Source organism: Macrosteles quadrilineatus, unplaced genomic scaffold (genome assembly GCF_028750875.1).
Source record: "Macrosteles quadrilineatus isolate MER2022 unplaced genomic scaffold, UCM_ALF_1.0 Scaffold_2__2_contigs__length_208266976, whole genome shotgun sequence".
In the NCBI taxonomy this organism is placed as follows: Eukaryota; Metazoa; Arthropoda; class Insecta; order Hemiptera; family Cicadellidae; genus Macrosteles; species Macrosteles quadrilineatus.
Window position 1 is genome coordinate 177,814,047 of NW_026542595.1, and position 23,786 is coordinate 177,837,832.

General features: G+C 35.5%; 2 protein-coding genes across 7 annotated transcripts in view; one reads left to right on the forward strand and one right to left on the reverse strand.

Annotated features, from left to right (window-relative positions):
* LOC128984203 (protein dachsous-like) overlaps positions 1-4,175 on the forward strand; it is a 231,348-nt gene extending 227,173 nt beyond the window's left edge. Inside the window, exon 19 of the mRNA XM_054403501.1 lies at positions 73-4,175. Within this exon, the coding sequence (XP_054259476.1) occupies positions 73-2,596 (2,524 nt within the window). The 3' untranslated portion in view covers positions 2,597-4,175. The remainder of the gene's footprint in view (positions 1-72) is intronic.
* Positions 4,176-5,497: 1,322 nt separating this feature from the next.
* Positions 5,498-23,786, reverse strand: part of LOC128986134 (ARL14 effector protein-like) — a 30,966-nt gene continuing 12,677 nt past the window's right edge. For 2 of the 6 annotated variants that reach the window (XM_054406300.1, XM_054406299.1), the window contains exons 2-5: positions 9,363-9,513; positions 7,518-7,614; positions 6,799-6,942; positions 5,498-5,597 (exon numbers count right to left, since the gene is read on the reverse strand). In XM_054406300.1, the coding sequence (XP_054262275.1) occupies positions 5,516-5,597; positions 6,799-6,942; positions 7,518-7,614; positions 9,363-9,513 (474 nt within the window). In that variant the 3' untranslated portion in view covers positions 5,498-5,515. Of the gene's footprint in view, positions 5,598-6,798; positions 6,943-7,517; positions 7,615-9,362; positions 9,514-11,602; positions 11,810-12,675; positions 13,033-23,786 lie in introns of those variants that run through there. The other 4 variants (XM_054406297.1, XM_054406295.1, XM_054406296.1 and 1 more) reach the window with 4 other exon arrangements.

Sequence of the window (23,786 nt, forward strand, 5' to 3'; positions counted from 1 at the left end):
TGAATTTTGTGGCTTGAGAAGATTTAAAATAATTTTACAAGAGATCTAAGAAATAAAATTTGTTTGTTTCAGTCCTCAAGGGGAGCTCCTACTGCTGAAGGATCTAGACCGAGAGAATAAGGATTTGTACATGCTGAAAGTCACCTCAAACCCTCTTGCAGACAACTCTTCAGCCATTCACATCCACGTCATGGTTGAAGATGCCAACGATAACGCACCAAAGTTTGTCAACCTAGAACCCAATGTCTACGTATCAGAAGGTGTCTCTATTGGACATTCCATTGTGCAACTGATTGCTAATGATGCTGATCTACCTCCGAACTCTGATCTCCGCTACGACATAATATCTGGAAACGATGAAGATCTCTTCGACGTCGACCTTGTCAGTGGGATTGTCACTGTGAAGAAACATCTTGACTTTGACGTCGGCCCCTCGGAATACTCCTTGGTTGTCAGAGCCACAGATCTCGCCAAATCACCAGAAATTCCTCTTTCAACCGTAGAGACAATCAAAATAATTTTACAAGACGAGAATGACAACACCCCACATTTTCCTGTGTCAGAATATCTTGAGTTTGTTGGTGAAAATGAAGCTGTTGGAACACCAGTATTCATAGCTAGAGCTACAGATATAGACAGAGGAGCGTACGGCCAGTTGAACTATTCCATCGTTTCTGCTGCTGCATCAGGTTTCACTGACATCGAAGATTCTTGGAAACTATTCCGTGTTGACCCTGTTTCAGGTCTAATAGTGACCAATGCTGTATTTGATTACGAGAGTAGGAATCGGTATGCCTTTACTCTGACCACAAGTGATATTGGAGGTAGAACTGCAAGAGTAAGAGTTAGAATAGAAATTGAAAGCAGAGATGAATTCCATCCTCAATTTACAGAAAGGACATACAGATTTGTGCTTGGAGGAAACGATCTACCAGTTGGCTATGTTGTAGGTCACGTGACTGCTACTGACAGAGATAAAGGGCCAGATGGAAGAATAGTTTATCAATTGACATCACAGAACCCGTATTTCAAAATCAACAGAACTACAGGAGTACTGATGGTAAAGAAGAAGTTTGATTCAGGTTTTGATATAAAACAAGACGTGAGTTTAGTGGTAACAGCAAGTTCTGGAAGACAAGGTTCGCTCACTAATATGAGTGTTGTTGAGATCTCGTTCGACCCACTCGCTGACACAGAATCCAACATCATTGTAACTGGGAGCGGAAATGACGCGGCTTTGGCAGCAACCAGTAGTGGAATAGCTGACTGGGCCATGGGTTTGTTGATTGCTTTGATACTGATAGTTCTTGCATTTGGTGCTGTTTTCCTATTCCTACATGTCCGAAATAGACGACATAAAAAAGTTAACAAACCGGGGCTGAGTGGTGGACAAAGTACTGACACTTTTGTTGATCCTAGTGCTTTCGATACAATTCCTATTCGAGGTGGTGTGGCTGGACCTGCTAGTCAATTCGGACCTCCTAAATATGATGAAATACCAACATACAGAAATAATAACACAAGCAGTTCAAACTCAGGTGCTGCAACAACATCTGAACTATCCGGATCAGAGCAATCGGGCTCCAGTGGAAGAGGGTCTGCCGAGGACGGTGAAGATGTTGAAGATGAAGAGATTCGTATGATCAATGAGGGACCCTTACAACGAGAATCAGGCTTGCACAGAAATCCTGATGATGAAGACAACCTTTCTGACGTATCTGTACACAATACACAAGAATACCTCGCTCGATTAGGAATTGTAGACACTCAAGGAACATCATCAGCGTCCAGAAGACACTCAGAAAGTCTCGTAGCTGGAAGTAGCAAAGACGGGCTGATGCATCACCAAGGTGTTCCGATAGACGGTCTCCACATGTTTGATGAAGATGCCGGAGGAGAAAACGACATCACTAACCTAATTTATGCTAAGTTGAACGATGTCAGTGGGAGTGAGAGAGGCAGCAGTACGGAAGAAGTCGGAGGAGGAAGTACGGGCGCGTTGGGTGCTGCGGTGGATCATGTGATGGTCCTGGGAGGTTTCGGAGATGTTCCTAATGGCACTCACCAACCTTCCATGACAGGGTCGTTGAGCTCGATTGTACATAGTGAAGAAGAGCTCACAGGGAGCTATAACTGGGATTACCTACTCGACTGGGGACCCCAATACCAACCTTTAGCGCACGTCTTCTCTGAAATAGCCAGGTTAAAAGATGACGCGGCCTCAGTGAAGAGTGGCAACAGTGGTGCGTCCAGTGGAAAGAGCAAGACCTGTGCCCCGCCTGTAGTTAAGACTGTTCCCCCGCCTCTGTTGACCTCAGTAGCTCCTCGGTCAATAGCGGCACCCGTGCTGTCAGCACGCAACCCCCACCACAGCTCCGTGGCGCCCCCGCAGATGCTGTTACTACCCAGGTCCCCCATCAGTCATGACGCCAGTGGGGGTGGTTTTAGTACGTCGACAGCCATGTCTCCCAGTTTTTCCCCTTCCCTTTCCCCCCTGGCGACAAGGTCTCCTTCAATATCCCCCCTCGTCACGCCCGGAGTGCCTACCTCACACCATGTCCGACAAAGGACAACGGATTCAGAACTCAGGATCTAATGACCCTCCAAAGCGTATTTATTTTGGACCGATCAAGTGAATCGCTCGAAGATAGTTCTTAAATGGTTATTTAATCCTAATGATAACAAACTTCCTGAAAATTGTGTTAGTCTTACCAGCCATGTGTTACCAACCAAGTTGTTAAAAATCAATGTAGATTTCTTTGAAGAACTAATTGAGGATACACTCGGTCGGTCAGTTAAAGAGTTTTAAATAAATTTAAATTATTTAAATACCTTCTGACAAAATACGTACTTTGTAAATTAAACAAGTTTTTCCCAAAAATCAAAACTGTAATTTTTTATGTAAGATTTATTTATAAACTCGACCTTAGCAATAGGAAGCGCGAAAAGTGACTGAGTGCAAAGTGTGTCTTGGACTTTGTTAGAAGACAAGTGAAATACTGTAGATAAAAATTACTTGGAACGCTAATATACTTGACTGTATATCAAATTCTCTCGAAGAGTTCGTGTAAATAATCGTCGTAAATCGTACAAACTAGTGTTCTGTTTAACTCGAATATAATTATTTACGAATCGTATATAAAACGTGAATAAGTGTAAGACTCGATGTAAATATGTTTAATGTAATCAAAACTTATATTGTTCCAAAATAAAACCCACGACAACGTATACGTTAGTTAATATTATGAACTTCTCAAACTGTGATCTTGCCATTTAGTGTTGTCTTAGCATGGGGTGATTAAATAGAATTTTAATATAATTTGTAAATAGTTAACAAATAAAAAGTATCCATGCTTAGTAATACTAATGGAAGAACTACAATTTTAGTGCTCAATTGCTTGCCATGTACTACTGTTAAATAAAATGAAACATGATCAAATTTTGTGGACATATGACTCTCTTAATTGTTGCCATTAAATGTTTCTTGGTCTTAACAATGGCACGTTTGGGTTTTTAATGGTTAAAAAAAGATTATTTAACTAAAATTAAATAAATGAGAAAATTGTTCATTGTTATGCTTAACATTTTAAATTAACAAACTCACAATACCTAAAAATAGATAGTCAAAAATGTTTATGGTAAAAAGTTTGTATTTTAAAATTTCTAAGACATCAATTATAAACAGTTTTTCTTTTTTTCTGTTAAAATCATTTTCCTAAAACTTAAAAACAAAAGTTCCCCGAACAACTTTAAAAACACTTAAATTCAATGTCATTTGATGAGGAATTATTACATCAATTGTATTACCACAATTTATTTTATTTAAATAACTGACTTTTATTAAATTAACGCTATTGAGGTTGCTTTGGTTATAAACTTGATTTAACGAATTAGCAATAAAAAGTTATTGAATGAAGAATTAACCATCCAAACTAAGAAAAGCCGGTGTTTCCTTTAAGACCAAGAAAAAAACAAATATAACCAGCGATTGTTCAAATAAAGTGCCATTTAATCAATCATTTACTTAGAATTATAAAGTTATTGTGTAATTTTTTAACTTAAGTGTTTTTTTTATAAAATTATACGAAAGTAATGTTTTTTTATAAATTAAAACACACATAGATTGCCATGGATCTTAGCCATAATGAAAAAGCAGGTTATCTGTTATTGCCCCATAATCATTATGTATTTTATATAAATTGTAATTTGTAAAGTTTGTACAAATATAATTACTGTTTATATTTACTGTTTCATAGATGTAGAACATTAGGTATGAATAAATACTTTTTGTAATATCCCCTGTGTGTTTATTATTCCCATTAGAAACATCTATACCTAAAAAATGCAAAGCCTTCACTAACTGACTCATTCACTCATCACTAATTCTCCTACTTCCCATTTATCTAGGAGACTTAAATTTGGTACAGTGATTCTTTAGGCATTAAAGAAGAAAACTAAGTAGTTTTTCTACTTGAGTTTTCTTTCTAATGAGTTCACAATTGGGGTGAATTGGGTGGTCACAGATGTAGCAAAAGTAATAGCGGTTGAAGTGAGTTGTAAACCTTTTTATCGTGAATTGAATGTAAGCAAAGTTTAGAAATTAAAGATATCAAGTAGAAAATCTCTTTTATTGGCATTTTAGAAAAGCCACTTTTATGTGTGTATACATTTTCGATACTATATACCTGCAACTATTTAGTTTTAGAGCAATGAGATCCACAAGAAATTATCAGGCCATTTGCCAGCACTATTCAACATAAGTATTTAAAATGTATTAGTAAGGAAGTATCCAAGAATAAATGCATAAAAGAACACCATGTCACATAAATAAAGGTTGTTATACTACTGCAAGATATGTAACACTTTTCAATCATGTAAAAAGAGAACCAACTGCACTACTGGTAAATTCAGCTTGAGGGTAGGCCTATAATTATTCTAAGTGAGGAAGTAATTTGAAGCTACTGGTAAAAGGAGAGTTTGGACAGTAAATTAATGAAAAAGGCAATTTTAGCCTTCAGCAATAGTAGTAATAAAACACAAAATTGTATCGGGAGGAGCCGATGGGTCATCTAGTTTGTTATAAAGGTTAAAGTTGTATGTGCTACTGAAAACCCAAAAGACAGTATTAAACTATTATTATAATATTAAAACATTACACATTGTTTGAGAGGTGGAAATAATTTAAGATTATAAGTTTTAAAAACTTTATTCAAAAACAATAAAAACACACAACATTTTCTAAAACCTGTTCAAAACAGTGTTACAGATCTGTATTACTTCACTTTCAACACTATAAAAACTTATCAGAAAACAAGAGAAGTATTTTTTGAATATTTAGAATACAGTAGAAAGTCTTAAGATAGAAATTGAAACTTTTAATAATTCTAAAGAAAAATTATCTCCTTTGTAGCGATCAAATCAATTGACTAGCTGTCAAGACTAAATTGACGAGCTGTCAATTGGATGAATATTTTATTTATTTTATATAACACAAAAATTGAAGTTTTACAGGTGCTTAATGGTCCAAATACTGGTTTTGTATTATCTCGTCCATCCCTTGGATAGTGTGGGTCTCATACATCCATCGGCGAGCTGTTCTGAAAATATTAATAACAGAAGCGATTAATCAATATCCCTGCTGCAACAAACCTGCAGAATAAGGGAATGTTAATTTGTCAGTGGATTTTTACTAAAATATTTCTATAAACAAGACGTTTATTCTCCATTTATATAACATTAGATTTAACAAGTACTTAGGTATGCTGCTACGAGGAGGTTAAGATATTCTGTATTATTTTGACCAAATAGTGCAGGATGAAATAAATAAATTTGCAAAATGTGTAAGACAAACAAGCAAACTGCACCAGTTTTCATTTCCTCCATGAGAATAAAGTAGGAATTTTAAATGTAAAATTTTTTTTATTTTCTCTCTAACCTTTAATTGTACAAGAACGCTTCAATACTAGAAATTATTTGTTTTTTTTTAAGCTCTACAAGATTGTTTGGATAAAAATGTGTATTTCCATGTTTTAAAATTAATATTTGAAAAGATATATTTTTGAAAATTTCAAAAAGTGAGTTCCCATGCTCCGATGTTGCTGTTCGCGAACTCATTCAAGTTTATCCCGTCCTACATTTTCAAGTTAAATTTCATAAAAATCTGACCAATATTACAGTACTCGACTCGAGTTACCGTTCTCGGACACACATATAAATTTGAACGAATAGTGTTTTTTGGCTCTGGGGACATTAAAATGAAAAGAGTCAATCGGTCCTGGGTCTAAGTCTTACCGTGCCACCTATGGTATAGCTACTTCCCTATAGGGAAATTCATTAAAACTCTAAATTTATATTTAGCAAAATCATTTTTAAGACAAATAGAATTCCGTTCATCACCCAATAAGATTCTGTTCACCTCTGTAATATTTTGGCTAATTTTATGGCTAAGAACAGCCATACATTTTTATCATCAATTGCATAATTGATCTTGAATACTCGTAGTTGACATTAGTACAGTATCAATTTTGTAGTTATTTTATTAGTTCAAAATCTGCTTAAAAACTGTAGGGACAATTAATTTGAGTTTTAAACCTTTTTGAAGAGAATTTTTGTTTTTGATAGCCCAAAATTTGTTTTAAGTTAACGTGTTTTATACCAAAATTGATTGCAGATAGGACCTTTTTCCCGGCCCCTTGAACAAGATACTGATTAGCTCTCGCGAAAAAAGTTTCTTTAGGCTCGCTTGCAGTTTCCAGATATTTTACTGATGAAAGTTTACAAAGATCACACATGACTCACCGACACTCGTGGCCGCATTTAGTCGAACGACATCTGGTGCAGGGGAAAAAGCAGCCCTCACACTTGTCATTGAGGCAGTCACACAAGTCCAATCCTGTCTTGACATGTATACCCTTCTCGTCATACACTGACTTCCGGGTTGCCCTGAAAATGTAAACTGATCATTAAATACCATGAGTACTTGGGACCGAGCATTGCTCTTCGTGTTCAATTCGTAGGAGAAGTTAAAAATATTAACATATGCCTAGATATGTAACATTTTCATGATATTATAAAATACAGTCTAAAATATATAATAAAATAAATTATATAGTAACATTTTATCATGCTCACGTATTGGAGATATTTACGCAACATTTTGTGCTTAATGTTTTTTAGGGGAATGTCCTTTTCTTTTGTACTGTATTTAGTTATTTACCACTGTACTGTAGATGATTAGTTATAAGCATATGTAACAATTAATTTAGTTTCATTCTAGTAAAGCTGTCTTGGTTACCTAGCTTTCTATAAGACCAATGTTAAAAATATTAAAATTTAATTTAAAGTTTTAACTAAAAACAAATTTTCCCAGAACAGTGGCTAGCATGGATATTGTTTTATCCATGTGATTATTTATTTTTTTAGTGAATGGTTTTCAGAATACAAAATTTGTCAATTTTTAAGAAAAATCAACGGTAATTATTTATTGAATACTACTAAAAATTACAAAGTCTACTTACACATTGGAAATCTTTCTGTTTAACTTTCTTTGTTCCCTCTTGCTTTTTTCAGGATCAAAATTTTCCATAAACTTCATCTCATCTTCAAGTCTAAGTTCTAAAACATCACAAAAACATTTAAGAAAAACTGCAAGATTAAAACAAAAATTGTTAAACCAGAGGAATCATAAGCATTTTTAGAATTACAAAAGGTGTGTCTTCTATTTTGTCTTAAATTTCATCACAGTTGAACGATTTTCAATATTTGAGAGAACAAATCCCCAAGCAGGGGTTGTCAATTTGATTTAAATGCAAATCACCTAAAAATAATTTGCACTCTTATTTTTTGCTCGCCATATTTCACACGTTTTGATACATACGTAAACTAAAACTGTCATGTTTAAAAACGCTACCCATGCATGAGGGCTATTCAGAAAGTAAGGAACATTATCAGACGCAGGCATCCATCTTGTTCAGACATGTTCACCTCAATGTCAGTCCAACTGTTACAGCTGAAGTGTCGTTGCCGCTGCCTGTTGTCGTAATATTCAAGTTTAAAATGTGAGCAATTAAATTTCCACTCGAGGTGCAAGCATCATGTTAAAGTGTAATGGGGTTTTTGTTGGTCATAAACTTCAATTGTGTGAAGTGTACGGGAACACTGTAATAAATTAAACTCTGAAAATGGTGCATTAAGTTTCAAAGGTGCTTAACTAAGGTTGAAGTCCATTTTTCATGGCCTAAAATCACAATGTCAAATCACACACAAATCTCAATCATTTATTAAAATGGTAGAGTTTTCCTTGACCACTCTACAGTCCAAAAAGACTCTATAGTTTACTAGACTTTAGGTTCCGAGGGCTTCAAACTTGATTAAAAAATGAACACTTGGTAAGCGATCGTTTTCTTGCTGGTGGCAGAATTTGTGATAAATAAATTTCAAAGCTCGTCCACTGTTAGTAATCAATTTGTTATGTGACTATGTAGAAAAGTAGAATTTTTTTCAAATGTATATAAAATGAAGCTTTTTTTTAACAAACTTGTTATTCCAAAACTTTTTTACTTTCTGAATAGCACTCTCATGCTACAATCTAAAAAAAGACATCTATAATCAATAATAAATTAATAGTAAAAAAAATTTGTCAAAACAAAAACAGTGAATGATGGAATAATTAAGGAAAGCATGAATATTAAAATAAGGAAAAGGAATGCAATCAGGTTTGAAAGCAAACAACAAAATTATAAAGCAACTAAACTTTAATATAAACATATAAATTAACATTTTTAGATAAAATACAGGAAATTAAAATAATTCTTTGTGAGTTTAAAATACTGTATTTTTTTACTTTTGATGATTGGCAAGTCCGTTGGAATTTTACTTATTACTTTGTGTGACTAAAGAAAAACACAAAGAAGTGAGGCACAGAGGGAAAACACTTGGGACAACAGTGCGCTTTCAGCTCTAGTAGCCTATGTTGTGATCAGAAATACTTAAGAGCCCGAGCGACAAGCACTATGCGGAAATTCCTCCAGCAACAGTAATAGGGGTGAGGGGTTGGAGTTAGACTTTGCCCCAGACACCAGCACAAGTGCTAGACACCACTTTAGTGTGCCATGTTTTTTTCTGTGCCCCACTTCTCTGTGAGAAAAGGTAATAACCGAACAGAAACGTTGACACAGCTAAGAATTTTACAGATTAGAATGAATTCTGTTATTACTAATCTTGTAAACACAACAAAAGTTATTTTTAACAATAAATTCCAATAAAATATGGACACATATTATAAATGAGACATTGATAGAGAAGTCATAAAGTATGGTGATCTACTATCACTATAAGATTAACTGTAAAAATAAGGTTGGTACCACTGGCCACGTAGGTAGTCAGAGTGTTACGAGGGATGCCGTAGAGTTCAGCGGAGCTTCGTACTGACATTCCTCCGTCAACTGCCTGTAGTGCTTGACGCATGCTTTCCAACGACCAAGTTCTATTCGATCGACTATTATTATAAGTCATCTGAAATCAACAATCAGGTTCTCATACATGAAACCACAGAGAATGAACTATTGTAGCCTTAGGTACCATAGATGAAGCAGAACAATTACTTAATCTTTTAGATATTATCATTTGAATCCGAATTTACTGTAATAGAGATTAAAAAGAAATTTTTTGCAATAAATTGGTTTCCATATGCATGTTGAATTTTGTGATAATGTGATAGGCCTAATATGGGGTTAGGAAGAAAAAACACTAATTGAGAAGAAGAAAGTTTTTTTTATTAAACTGACAACAGAGTGTAGGAAAGACCAGTAAAATTTGTACGACTTGTTAAGACAATAGCTGAAATTCTTTTTTGAAAGAAGAGGATTTAGTATCCTTGACCCATGCAAGCAAATCAAATTCATGCTTCAGCAAGAGAGCATGATAAACATTCAAATAGTATCAAATAACTACAAACAGGAAAGTAGTGTATTTGGAGTATAAGTCAGACATCACTTGTTTGACCATCAGGGCCGTCCGAAGGGGGGGGGCAACCGGGGCAGCTCTGCCCCGGGCGCCGTGGCTAAGGGGGCGCCGAGCAGCGGCTATTTGTATTAACATAGTATTAAAATATGAGAATGTGACTATTACTGCTGGGGGGGAGGGGGCGCCACGACCATGTTTGCTCCGGGCGCCGCCAACCCTAGGGACAGCCCTGTTGACCATTGACTATTGGATACTGAAGTAGACATCCCATCTATATATGGACCAGCTGTTGCCAATTTTTTTATAAAAAAAGAACGTAGGCTAGTTGTGTGAGCTAGTCGCAGAATGCGCTAGTGTATACAATTTTTCCTTATTTTTGGTTGCTGACATAGTTAATAGTTTGCTTAACAGTTGGTATAGCTCACAATAAGTCGTTCAATGAGTTTGACTTGGTGAAACAGTTTGTATGTTTCAGAAGTTAGTCATTTAGATCAGCACAATCTGTTGGTGGCTCACATCAACTACGACGATTTTGATTTTAAAACTGGCGACAACTTTAACATGGGGATGGGATGTCTAGTTATATCAAAATTCCAAGGTTTGACATTGACAAGCAGATCAGGGTTTTCCAACTTAAGACATTTCTACTTGTTCTTGTAACCAAATTTTACTCATTCCATAAAAAAAAAGATTGGCCCAATGCAGGAGGATGGAGGGACAGGATCAGGAAATAACAGAAATGTATAGACATGGAAATGTATCGTGGGAAAAATAAGATGTAGGACTGGACACATGTTGATAAAAGTAAGATAGTTCAACTTAAAGAAAAGGTAATCTTGAAGGGAACTCTCGAAGGAAGAAGACCCATATTGGGTGACATTAAGTGTAGCAAGACATGAGGAGTATGGGGATTGCAGAAGACAATGTATAGGAAGACTATGTATAGATAAAGAAGACACTGTATTGGAGGCAATGTAACAACTTAGGTACAAACGAGAAAGTAAGAGAGAAAAAAATGTACTAATAAAATTAAACTTGTGAGCCTTTTGTGACATTAAATTAAATACGCTGGTTTGTCCCACTTAATATGTGGCAGCGTCTGACTTAAATCGTCTCCAAGTGAAACAATCCCGCCCAACACTTAATTGTCTGGGTAGCCGAGTGGTTATAGTGCTCGCCTTCAAATCTGAAGGTCGCTGGTCCAAGCGAGATCGTTTCCAGACCCAGATGCCAGATTTGTCATTTGGCTATGAATTAATGATGCTATCTAACAAAAACGTCGACGTCAGATAGTGCTAAGACCAGGGTTTGGACCGTTTCCTTTCAAAACCTAAAAAATGCCACTGACATAAAACACACAAATAAAATGAAATAAAACACCTATGATGTATTAGTCTAGTAAGCCCAGGTTTTCTAACAACATTCCCTAACAATTGAACTACTTTACATTACAAAATCACTACTAGACGGCTGTTTTCGCTACTTGAATGCTGCGGTATCTTCCCATTTGAGAAAGGTGGCAATGTGGAAAAGAAATTTGTAGTCCGGTCATTGTAAAGCAAATGTACAAGAAAGTTACACACTCAGGGTAATATGATGTGGAGTTAGGCTAGCAAAATATTCAGCACAAACATCTTACCCGTTCCTGGTTTAGTCGCTGTTGTTGAGTGTGCTCTGTTTCAGCAGAACTTTGGGTTTCCAAATTTTGGATAAGCAGTATTTGCCTCATTTCTGACTCTGGTGTTTCAGGTCTAGAAATGACCTGTTGTTCCACTTGCTTAATTCTCCTAAGTTCACCTTGATTTTTCAAAGCTCGGCGTCTATCTTTCATTCTTTTAGCTTTATAACTTATCGTTGAAAGATCAGATCGTTTTTTTCTAGGCATTTTAGGAAAAAAACTACCAAAATGATAACAAATGCAAAAATATCTCACAAAACAATAACTTATTGTTTGAATAAAATAAAAAGCTGATGTTTGAAAAACAAAAATGCAACAATGCTGAAATAAGGGGAAATGTCATTCAAATTTATACTGTGTGACACAAAATGGGAGGCTTTCATTCTATTCCAAAGAGCATAGGTAATTTATTGTTATCGCATGGCATAAGCCCTCAGACTTCAGAGTATTAAATACCTCTAAGTTTAGTGTAGGCTACCTATGTATGATATTTGTTGTGGATTTAATTATTTAATTATTGAGTCGCTAGTATTATTTTTAGAGAGCAAAAGGATTGTAGTAATAAGTTTAATTACATTTTGAGGTTTAATTGCATTAGGTACTAAGGTTGATGTAGTTTATGATTACCTATGTGACTGGAGTCAACTGTCAAAATGATTCAATTGTAAAAGGCTTGATGTTTGTGCGGTAAAAAATATACACAAAAATAGTTAAAAAAAATTGAATATGACAATTTTAACAATGTAATCAATAGAAGCATTCACATTTTCAGCAAGATATGCACTTGTCCCTCGCTTCACTATTTACTTGGAGCCTACTGATGCAAAAAAAGCCTCCTAGATGGCCGTTTTTGGATCTGCATGTCATTATTGTGAATGTAGGCCTATCCCCGCTGAAAAGATTTTCAAGCAATTTAGCCTAAAAGAGAATTGGCAGTTCAGCCATTGTTACAAAAAATGTCAGTAGGTCTACAAAGAAATATTGCAATCCTGTAGGGGAGCTAAGCTTAGCTAGCAATAGCATGAAAATCTTACCGATGCCTCATTTAGTTGACATTGTTGAGTTTGCTCCACATTTTCAGCACCATTTTGAGTGGCCGAATTTTGGGTAAGCCGTAGTAGCCTAATTTCTGACTGATCCAGTGCTTCAAGTGATTCAAAAATCTCTTTTTGTTCCTCTTGCTTAATGCTTCTAAGTTCCTCTTGAAGATTCAAAAGTCGGCGTCTTCTAGCTCTTCTTTGTGCTCGAGAATCTCTTCCAAGATCAGATTTGCGTTTTAATGGCATTTTGGAAAATTATCGGAGTAATTAAAGAAACAATGCTTCAAAAACAAATTCCCTGAGTGTGTTTATAAAGCAAACAGCTGTTATTGGAACAGAAACAAAGAGGAGAAATGCCATCCTGATCTGACTGAGAAACAAACATACAACAATACATTCATATTGATTATATTATCTTGGATTATATCAACAAGCCTGTAATATATTTGTTTCATATTGACACCATATGTTCTTTTTAATTATTGTGGCTCTTGTTTACTTTCTGACTAGTCTGGATTCACATTACAAATAAAGTCCTTATGTTATTGTTAAAATCTGACATTATTTTCAACAAAGCCAGCAGAACAAAGGCCTGAGGTTGGATTTTATAGAATACTAGCAGAGTACCCGTCCTTCGTACGGGGTTGGCATATAAGTATCAAATGCTTATAGCAGTTATGAGTGAGGACATGGTTTAAGAAATTTCGGTTCTTTTTGAAGTTTGTTCGCTACGCTCACTCACCTTTAGGTTGGAGCTCGTTCGCTGCGCTCACTTTCCTTCAGGTTAGCTCGTTCGCTACGCTCACTTGCCTTCAGGTTAGCTCGTTCGCTACGCTCACTCGCCTCCAGGTTGAAGTTCGTTCGCTACGCTCACTCACCTTTTGGTTGCAAATTAGCTGTTGTCATAAATGTAAAAGAAATAATGCTAGTGCTGCACCCTGTTGGTAATCCTTGTAACTTTAATGCTATTGAAAATCATAGAACAGAACCAACTTGTTTAATTGAAACAGCTGTTAAGATTCATTAATTCCATTTCTCATAAGGTTAACATGGGAACCTTTGCTCCAGAGCCACTGGGGCGGAGCCCGGAAGGGTTTTTGGGATAAAAATATGCCTATATGTTAATCGGGAATATGAGCTATCATCATGCCGAATTTCAGCCCGATCCGACCAGTAGTTTTCGCGTTTACTTTTCCCATACACACAGACACCACCTCTTTTTTATAATAGTATAGATAATAGCGTTATCATGTAGGGGACATTCTGTCATTTGATACCAAATGTACATAGAATTGACACCATGATAAATGCCATTGACTTACGGCATAGATAAAACCTATGTTTTATTATCTATGCTTACGGATAACCTCTATGTTTTGTGAACATGTGACACATTGGGATTAATTTACCAATCATCCATGTTTTTATGTTATGTTTTCAATGAGGGCAGGAAATCATTGTTGCAATGTTGTTGTGCAGTATTGTTGACTTCTGGATACTGAAGGTGACATCTCATCTATGACCTATTTGGACCAGCTGTAGCCAATTAAAAAATAACATTGTTGAAATGTTGATTGGGCCACTTATAGAGTGTGGTTCTATTGAAGTTCTGTTTTCCCTCTTCATTATTGATACTTTGATAGATTAGATATTGGAGATGCTATAGTTTTGTGTGTCCTTTCAATTGATCTTGGTTGAATAAAAAACACAACAATCTTGAGCCAATTTTCACTTTCTGAACAATAATTTCCTTTAAACGTTTAAACGGTTTTAGGATAAGAGAAAAAAAATGTTCCACATATTATGTGTACAATGTGTAATACAATGTGTATTATGTGTACTTGGGAAATCCCTGTTTTGAAATTGCACATTTGCTAAAATTAACAGGCAGGTTACACTCTGATGTTATGTCTAGTCCACACTTGGCGATCTGTCTCCGGAAACATTGCCAGCTGACTGTCTTTGTAGTGTTGCCTTTTGTATAAAGTAATGTCTCCAGATGATCGGCCCGCTGTCGGCAGATAAATCTCCGTTTTTCCGGAGACAAAATACAGTGTATTCTTTTTTCTTATACAAATGGGATACACGGAGAAAAGATGCAATCTTTTGTCTCAAGTCTGCATGTGTCTGGAGATAGAGGAGATTGGATACAACCCGAACCCACTGGTGTTCAGTGTCAAGTTCAGGGCTGAAATTCTTGTAAAATTTCTAAATCCTGCACCATCTTCTAATCGAAGGTCTGATAAATAGTAGGTTTTGACAACAGTACGAACCTTCCTCAAGAAACTTGCGGGTCCACCATTGTCTCTTCCTCAGTACATTAGCCACATGGTTAAGAAGTAAAACACATACACACAGGATAAAATCACGCCATACCAACAAACACTGGCTGGCTAGTGTGGACGCAAAACAAATCGGAAACTTGTGTTTGAAACTGTGCTGACAAACTGTCGGCCGACTCTTTCTCAAAATGTGGACTTAAAGCCTAAGACACAATTCATTCATGTCCAACAATGTTGAAAGGGATGCATTATTGAAAAACATGTCAAGAACATCAACCTAATTTTTGTGTCAACCATTTAGTAGGCATAACATGGGTTTGGTTTCATGTGCAACGTGCCTCAGACTTAAAAGATGTCGTAGGCAGCCTTAAAATGTACCCAAGGCAAGAACCATTTTCTAATCTACGTTTGGTTTGATAATACTCATAGCTATTTATGGATAACCTAGTAAGTTAATATCAAATTTAAAGTTACCAATTAAGGTACATACCTGAATAAATCTTCCATGCAATTTTCGTGCATTAATCATAACAATGTAACTAGAAAACTCAAAAGTTATCTAAGGAACCCCATGGTGCTCATTTACCAAAAATATACCTTTATCCTATCTTCAACAAATAAAACCGCATAGTTTTATGCCTTTATGGCCCTAAAAATCAATAATTCAATAATAAAAGCTTCAAAAGAGAGCCATCACATTAATTGAAAGTCTGAGGCGAAGGGAATCGCGTAGACCAGCTTTCGGGAAGCTTGGAATTCTGACCCTACCTTCCCTGTTTATATTGGAAACGGTTGTATACTGCCAGTTTCTACATTCAAGGCACTACTGTGCACAGCCACGGGACTAGAGAAAGAGAAAGTTTATGCACTGTCCAACATATTAAATTGTAACTCGTTAATTTGATAGAGTAACAGCCTTTATAATTGAAAATAAAATTATCTATATATTTAATACGCTAGGCATATTTTTGACATAATTGTTTTGGAGTGGTGGTGATACCGATCACCATGTTCAAGGTGTCTTTAGAAAGGTCTTAGCATGTAGCTTTGCCATCAAACAAAAAAACTTTGGAATTCCATCAGGGCTCTGCCCCATTGGCCTTCAAAGTTCCCATGTTATTCTTAGGGAGAAAATTTTTGTTTACATTTAAACAGATGAATACTTTGAAATTGACACTAATATTTGAAACAGCTGGTTATACAAAAATTTTGCACAAAATCAAAACATAACCAAAAAAACGTTCGAGATAATGGAGACTATAAGACGTCGACCAGGACGGCCAATAGAAGGAGGCCGACGAACTTTAACTGGTAGACGCGAACGAAATACAAATAATACTGTTGTCTTTGATAGCCGAATACAGCAAGCACCCTTCTGTGTTAGGTTTAAGTGTGCTCTCCAACAGCCGCCTGAAGATTTCACATTCAATTCAGGACTGTTGGATAATCGCTGCATAGGTTGTTGATTTTGGAAGACAAGGAGGCGGGTAGGACTACATTGGAAACAGAAGAGAGAAGGTATTAGATGAGTGGCAAATGCGTTGGGAGCAGAGTGTTTTATGTCAAGGTTTTAAAGGTAAACTTCGGATATATACCTAACATCAGAATGAGACTGGAAAAAGATTGGGAGATGGGCCATTATGAAACACAGTTTGACAGGACAATTTCAAGTCGAATTTGTGAAGATTTCACATGGTGGAAGAGGAAGTATGTAGATGTGAAGAAATAAAAACCACGAGTCACGTATAATAAATTGGTCACTTCAAGAGACAAAGAGGTGATAACAGGAATAAGTCTTGGTTAAGATAGGTCTAGAGATGAGAAAATAAAACATGATGAGTGACAAGGAAACAATTGAGATGTTTAGAAAAGTAGCTAGGGAAATAGGAAAAACCAGGAATACATATAGGCGTTAAAATTTTAAAAAAGAAACAAACAAAATGAATGAAAACTTGCCCATGAAGGGGATAGGAAAGGTTAGAGCGAATTTTTAAGGATCCCTATCGCTCAGGGCGGTATGGGGAAGGGAGTTGTGCTGTTAGGCATTTGGACACAATGTGTCTGGAAACCTGATGCGACTATGAGTAAGGCTATTTGTAGTAAACACTATACACCATAAATGTTGATTATATCGATCTGTTATGTACATCTTGAGTATTTCCATAATCTTTGAGTCGAATATTTTAAAGTCATCAGAAATTATGACTATTATTTGTTTTACAATAACGCCTGTAATACTAAGCAATTGCTCGAATTTGAGCAACAGGTACACTAGTAAAAATTAAAAGACAACTTGTCAAAGTTACAAGTTTTTTTGACACAAAATAAAAACACAATATCTTTCTTATCCATAAGAATGACGTTTTAGTGTTAATTCAAGCAAACAGTGTGATTTCAAAACCTCTCTATTTAAGATCGAGTGTTAAATTTGTATTAGTTCATGAAGGATCACACTTATTAAATTTCTTCTATGGATTAAGTTGTTAAGTTTAATAAAAAATAAATGGATTAAAGCTTTCACCTTTCTTTTGTCTAGAGCAGTGTTATATTTCAACCGTACAATCGCTAGATCTATGACAGGTAGCCTACAATAGCTGTTGTCACCTTATCCAGTTTTGAAGGAAAATATTTAAAATACAGTTAGATTTCACTGGGTTTCCTTTAACAAATAGTTGCTGTGACTGTTCGTATTTAACTGAAATGTGCGGAAAACACTGTATATCTGTGCTTAAGATCAAGGAGGCAGTCACAACCTGGTTCAATGCAACTGGAAATCACCAAGTTTCAGTTTATAGAACACTGAAAAAGTTTAAAAACATATCGGTTTCCAAACCCTTTCGATGCTAGAATTTTCTTTTGTAATTTTCCGAAAAATGCTAGTTTTTTACTTCTTTTGTCCGGAAAGTGCTAGGCTTGCCACGGGGGCAAAGCCTAGTGAGAGAGAAAAAAAATTGGTATAAATAAAATTTTTCATCTCAAAAGTGCTAAGAAACGATATATTGGGCCTCGTCGTATGAGGAATCAAAAGAAACCATCGCTGTTTCGTAACAACAACCGAGTCAACCGATAGGCCCATTTAAACACACGACCAAAAGTCACGCCGGTACGATATAGCTTCGCTTAGCACTATTCGGGAAAAAGACGCATAACAATATAATGTCGCGTAGCACTAAAAAGGGTTAACCAGCCAAATTGTTAGGTTGTGGTCTCAGTCCCGAAATACCCAGTTAGTACTCTGAAGAAAACTATCAACTAACAATTGACTATATTTCCTATTGTGATCAAGAGGAAAACATTAGGAAACATGTGATCTTCTTAATATACAAACAAACTTAATAAAATAAATAAATACTTTATTGTCTTGACAATATAAAATAATATTTAGGCTATCGTTTGTTTTTCAATGACAGTAAGTTTAAAATAATTACTAAACACAACGTACCTTTAATTATACCTAGGTCGTCTTTTGACATGATGCAGTGAAGCAAGTCTACCAGTTATGCAAACCAACCATAAACAAAGAACTGAAACAGGCAACTCAAAAGATACAGAATTGCAAGAAAAAAGCAAGACAACAAAAGTGTAAAGAAGTAGGTACCTGAACCATGTGTTAGGTTTAACGATAAAATAATGACTAACCATAGCATAAGACTCCACACCATTCCATAATAAACATTTACAAACTGTACCAAATTTTAGATACAAAAATTTACAATTTTTCAGTGTAAGTAGTAAGTTTGATCCCCAAGATTAGACAGTATTTAACGTAGTAAATAAACTCATGATGCTACAGTTGGAAATTTACTGAAACTTTTCTTATTTGTGTTTAAAGTAACAAATAATGAGTTAAAACACACCAACAACTTGGATTTAAATTCAATCCGCAGACTCCAAACCCATAATATTTTAATTAACTTTAAAGGTTTTTATAAAAATAAACACTTAATTCAAATACTGTATAAATATATACTGTCCTAGATTTAAATAAACAAGTAAAACACATTTTGATTGGTACCCGGTATTAATTTATTGTTTTATAAGAGGTTTGCAGCTTCTTTTCCTTCCATTTGCTATGAGCCGTCTACAGAGGCCTGTGGGTGGAACAATCCAGCAAAGCAAGGGGTGAGTAGGTAGCCTACAGTACAAGGATTAACTGTACATACTAATAAAAAGCCAAACCCATGACATCGCTGCCTTGCTTTGTTGGGCCTGAAGTCCGTGGCACTACCGACTGAGCCACCGACTCACCATGCAAGTTCTTTTTCAACTCAGTTTTATCTTACTTTGGTATTATAAGAATTTTTAATTCATTAGTAAGTTGTTAAACACATTTAAATGTTTAAAATTTCAAATTCAAATGTTTAATTGCTTAACTACAGCACAGATTGCATATTGCACTTATAGGCCATCCAATTGTTTACTCCAAAATAGCCCTAAGAATGTTTGTCCAACATCCCATTACTGTAAATAGCCCAATTTAACTTACAGTGGCACACCAAGCATGATAAAAAGCTGTTAAGTCTCTGTCAGTTAAAAATCAGCACTAAATGTCACATATTCTGCACTTTAACCGTGTGCTTCTTGTATCATATTTTAAATACTAATGTTGGCCTACATAGGTAGTGTTTAGCAAAACATTGACTTCATGATTTTGTAGGCTTGAAATTAGCCAGTAAATTAGAAGTAAGATCGGTGAAATCAGTGAGCAGATCTCTAAAAGATAGTAAGTTAAACTTGCCTAAGTTTTATAAATAAAAAATTATGAACAGCATGAATTTCTATAAGCTCTTATAGTCAGTAGGCTAAATACCGGTAATTTATCTTCACAAAACATTATCACATTGTAAGTTCTATCATTGTGCTTCAAGACAGGCAAAAAAGTACACACGACTTGTGAACACAAAATTTATTGAACGATAAAGAGATGAACAAAAGTGTCTTTAAACACTAGAAAACAGTTATACAGCAAGAGTAACATAACAATGTCTCAGTGAAACACATATACGTTTGCACAATAGGCCTAAGCCTAAATTATAAAAAATGTAATCCACTTATGATAAAAATAACAAACCAGAACCTTTTTAAAAAACAAAAGTGCCAAAATCTTATTTCAGTGCTATATATTATATTACCTACTACACATAAATTGAAATGGCTTATTGTAATCCCATTGGATGTAAGTTAATGGGTACCTAGCTTTCTATCCTAGATTAGATAGGTAGGGTAACATAACTGTAGCCTGAAAAGTCTGTAAGGCTATGATAGGCATGTCCCACTACTACCAAATAAAACTTGACTTAATTCCTTTGTACCTCGCAGTTGTTCAAATAACTTATGTATCAATAGATTAAGTAAACAATTTAAGCGTTTAAAATTGTATGTAAGTCAGCAAGCAAAACCAGTAAATACAATGACTAGCATAAATAGGCCTAGCGTTTTAGTAAAATTAGCAGCAAACCTAATAGGCAATAAAAAGTTATAAAACTATCGCACAAACAGTCAGATCTTCAAATTTGAAAGAACTCTGGAACTTAAGTGTATTTGTTGATTATAGGCACCACCTTAATGGTTATGTTATGTTAGCAGCTTGGCTAAGGTAAAATTTTTTAGGTACCTATGGGACATAACCAAACCGGATTTAACTTTCCGCCTTTGATGTAAGTAATGCCTGTAAGCGACAAATACAAGTAAAAAGAAGCTGAAGTATAATGCATCATAAACGTCATCTCAAAATCTCTAACTCCTTTAAATTACCGGTATGTCCATCTGTTAGCTGTCTCTGGTAGGCTACCGGTAGGCTTATCTTAAATGTATTTTTAGAGTGTGAAACTTTAAAAATGATGAGATTAAGTTACTAGGCCTATTTGCAACCTGTTGTTTAACAGACGAAATTAGGAAGATAAAAAATATTAATTTATAAAAAGCATTGTGTTGAACAACTGATATGAATAAATAAAATACTTTGGTAATGTATTTTGAAAAGTAAAAAATAAGCAACACATAACTTAGTTGTATCAACAAATTTAGCCAAGATTTAAGTCAAATGCTCAGTTTGAATAATTGAACGACAATAAGGTTTTGAGGGGTTTTACAAAATTACCATAAGCGTATTGTACCAATGTCTATCTGACATTAATTAATCTTACAACTCCTGATGACCTAATAGGCGTAATTGGACTTTATCCAGACATTTGATTAATTAGTGGGACGTACTTACAAATATTAACTTTTTAGCCTTGAATATTTTTTTGAAGATACATAAACTTGGCCTATAAACCTATAAAACACACATATCATATCAAAATAATCTAGCATAAGTTCAAATAAAAACCTTTCCATAGTAGGCCTAAGTTATAGTCTGTAAGTAGGCCTAACAAATGAATGCTTGAAATATGTATTAAGTTAGGCCTATTGAAGAGAAATTCTGACCGAGGGAGATTATTTAACAATTATGAACCAAGGACATTTGAGCCTAATATATATTAGCACATTAACAACACTTTGATAAGCCAAATAGGCCTCGTTATACATACATAGGATCAAAAGTGGTAGTTGAGTAACTGAACATTACTTGCCTACCAATATTTACTCAAGAGTAACTTCAATTAATAACTTCAAATGAGTTCAAAATGCTATTAGGTTAGGTAGCATCAATAAATTTAATTTTCGGACGAATGAGATGCAAAACTTAACTAAGTTAGAACCAAATTTTAAACCTCTAGGACTATTGACAACAAAAACACTGGTAAATCAAGTTAGGCCTGTCATTTGCAAAGCATGTTAACTACAATGCATAACTTAGTTCTCGACTACCAGTAACAAACTTACTATAAACCAAAGATAAACTTATATAGCCTAGTCTAAATCAAATGTACAATAGTTAAATTACAGATTACCTGTCTACATAATCTGGTGTAGCGGTGCAGCCTATGATTAAGTCTTCATGGAAAAACACGACCTATAGGCCTACAGTAAATTATTACCGTACACAAACTTCTCACTTGTACTTACAATTTCAAATTTGATAAAAGGTAACCATAAAAAGACTAAATTTGAGTTACACTTTCACCATTTAGGCCGATAAACAAAATGGAGGTAAAGGCCGAGACACAACAAGCCACAGTAAGTTTAGGCCTAATTTAGAACATTGTGCTATTGGAGCGTTTGGCTTTTTTCCCAACCAGACGAGATTCTGTAGCACCACTTCTCTTTCCACCGTTGGATGGACTTAGTTCCCTTGAATAATACCCAGATGAATCCACTCCAGAGTAAAGATGGCTGTGGAGCTGTCTGTGAGATTTGAAGAGTTCCCTTATAAAATATCCGTCAGCTTCAACTCGGTGTTCAAGCCTTGAGTTATTGTGGTAATGATGTTGATAGTAATATTGAAGATCATCATCAGCATGTGAAGAAAGAGATTGTGATAGTTTAAGCATTTTTACCAATTCTAAAGCAGAGGGACGATTTTGAGGTCTAGGGTTAATCATAGTTTTTATGATATTATTAAATTCTCTACTAAGATGACCTAGTGTCTTGAGCTTTCCATTGCGGATTTCTTGCCATTCCTCGCCATTTTTTGGCAAAGGGCCACCACCAGCGGCTTCGTACACAGTCAAACCAAGTGAATAAATATCGCTTCTATCCAAATGAGTGGGATTTCTATCCAAAAGCTCTCTGGGAATATATCGACAATCACCTTCTTCAATGTCGCTATCTTCATCCAAGCTTGTGACATGGCCAAAATCACCCAGTTTGAAAGTGATATCATCACTCCTTTCACCAACACCAGAATCATCATTTACACAGGAAACTGACTTAAGAAATATGTTAGCAGGTTTGATATCCATATGAGCCAAGCCCTTACTGTGAATGTAGGCCAGAGCTTGAGCCATTTGTAGAAGAAGACTACGAAGCAAGTTTTCTGAAAGTTTATTACCTTTGATATATTCCTCTAGGTTTCCCAAATCACAATATTCATTTTGAATAAATCCAAAGTCCTCTTCGATCCAGCTTGAGAAATTGCATACAACATTCGGATGTATAAGAATACCATGGGCATAGATTTCATTCCTTACGATTTTCTCTTGAAAATCTGTTTTAATTGGATGTAATGTTTTTTTAATAGCATAGATACAACCATTCATTCGATTCAAACATTTGAAAACACAACCGTGGACACCTTTTCCTATCTCTTCCAAAACAATGAATTCTTCATGAAGGCGAGAAACGTTCATTTCCTTCAACCGAGGCCTTCGGGGTATGTCAGTTGAGTCGCAATCAGACTTCGAACAATCGGAATTGGTCGAGTCCAAAGAGACAGGAGGAGGTTGACTTATACACAATCTCTTGAACTTTTTCTGAGCATTCGCCTTAGTGGCAATAACTTTACCATCTGGAGTGAATGGATTATAGTACTCTACCGGTGCCCTGTCTACTGGAGATATATTTTCACAAGAAGACGCAGTTAGGGATAATTTACACCTATGATTGTCTTTGAGAATTGAAGATAGCCTAGGAGTACTATGATAGAACTTAGGCCTACGTATGAAGTCGTTATCGAAGTCACAATCCTCTTCATCACCACAATCCATTTTGAGAAAATCCACAATGGGAAGTGTAATACGACAAAACCTTTCCAGTAGTTAACTATACACAAATAATAGTCACTAAGTTTAAGCTAAATGGTTAGCTTTAATTAACTATTTACTCCCGAATTAATACTTTCGCAAAACAAGGAGCAGCAAGACAGGCGGCTGCTAGACGAATCGTCACAATAATAATACTGCGTTTGCCGCCAAAACGTGGACCTGCGTCTGGACTCGG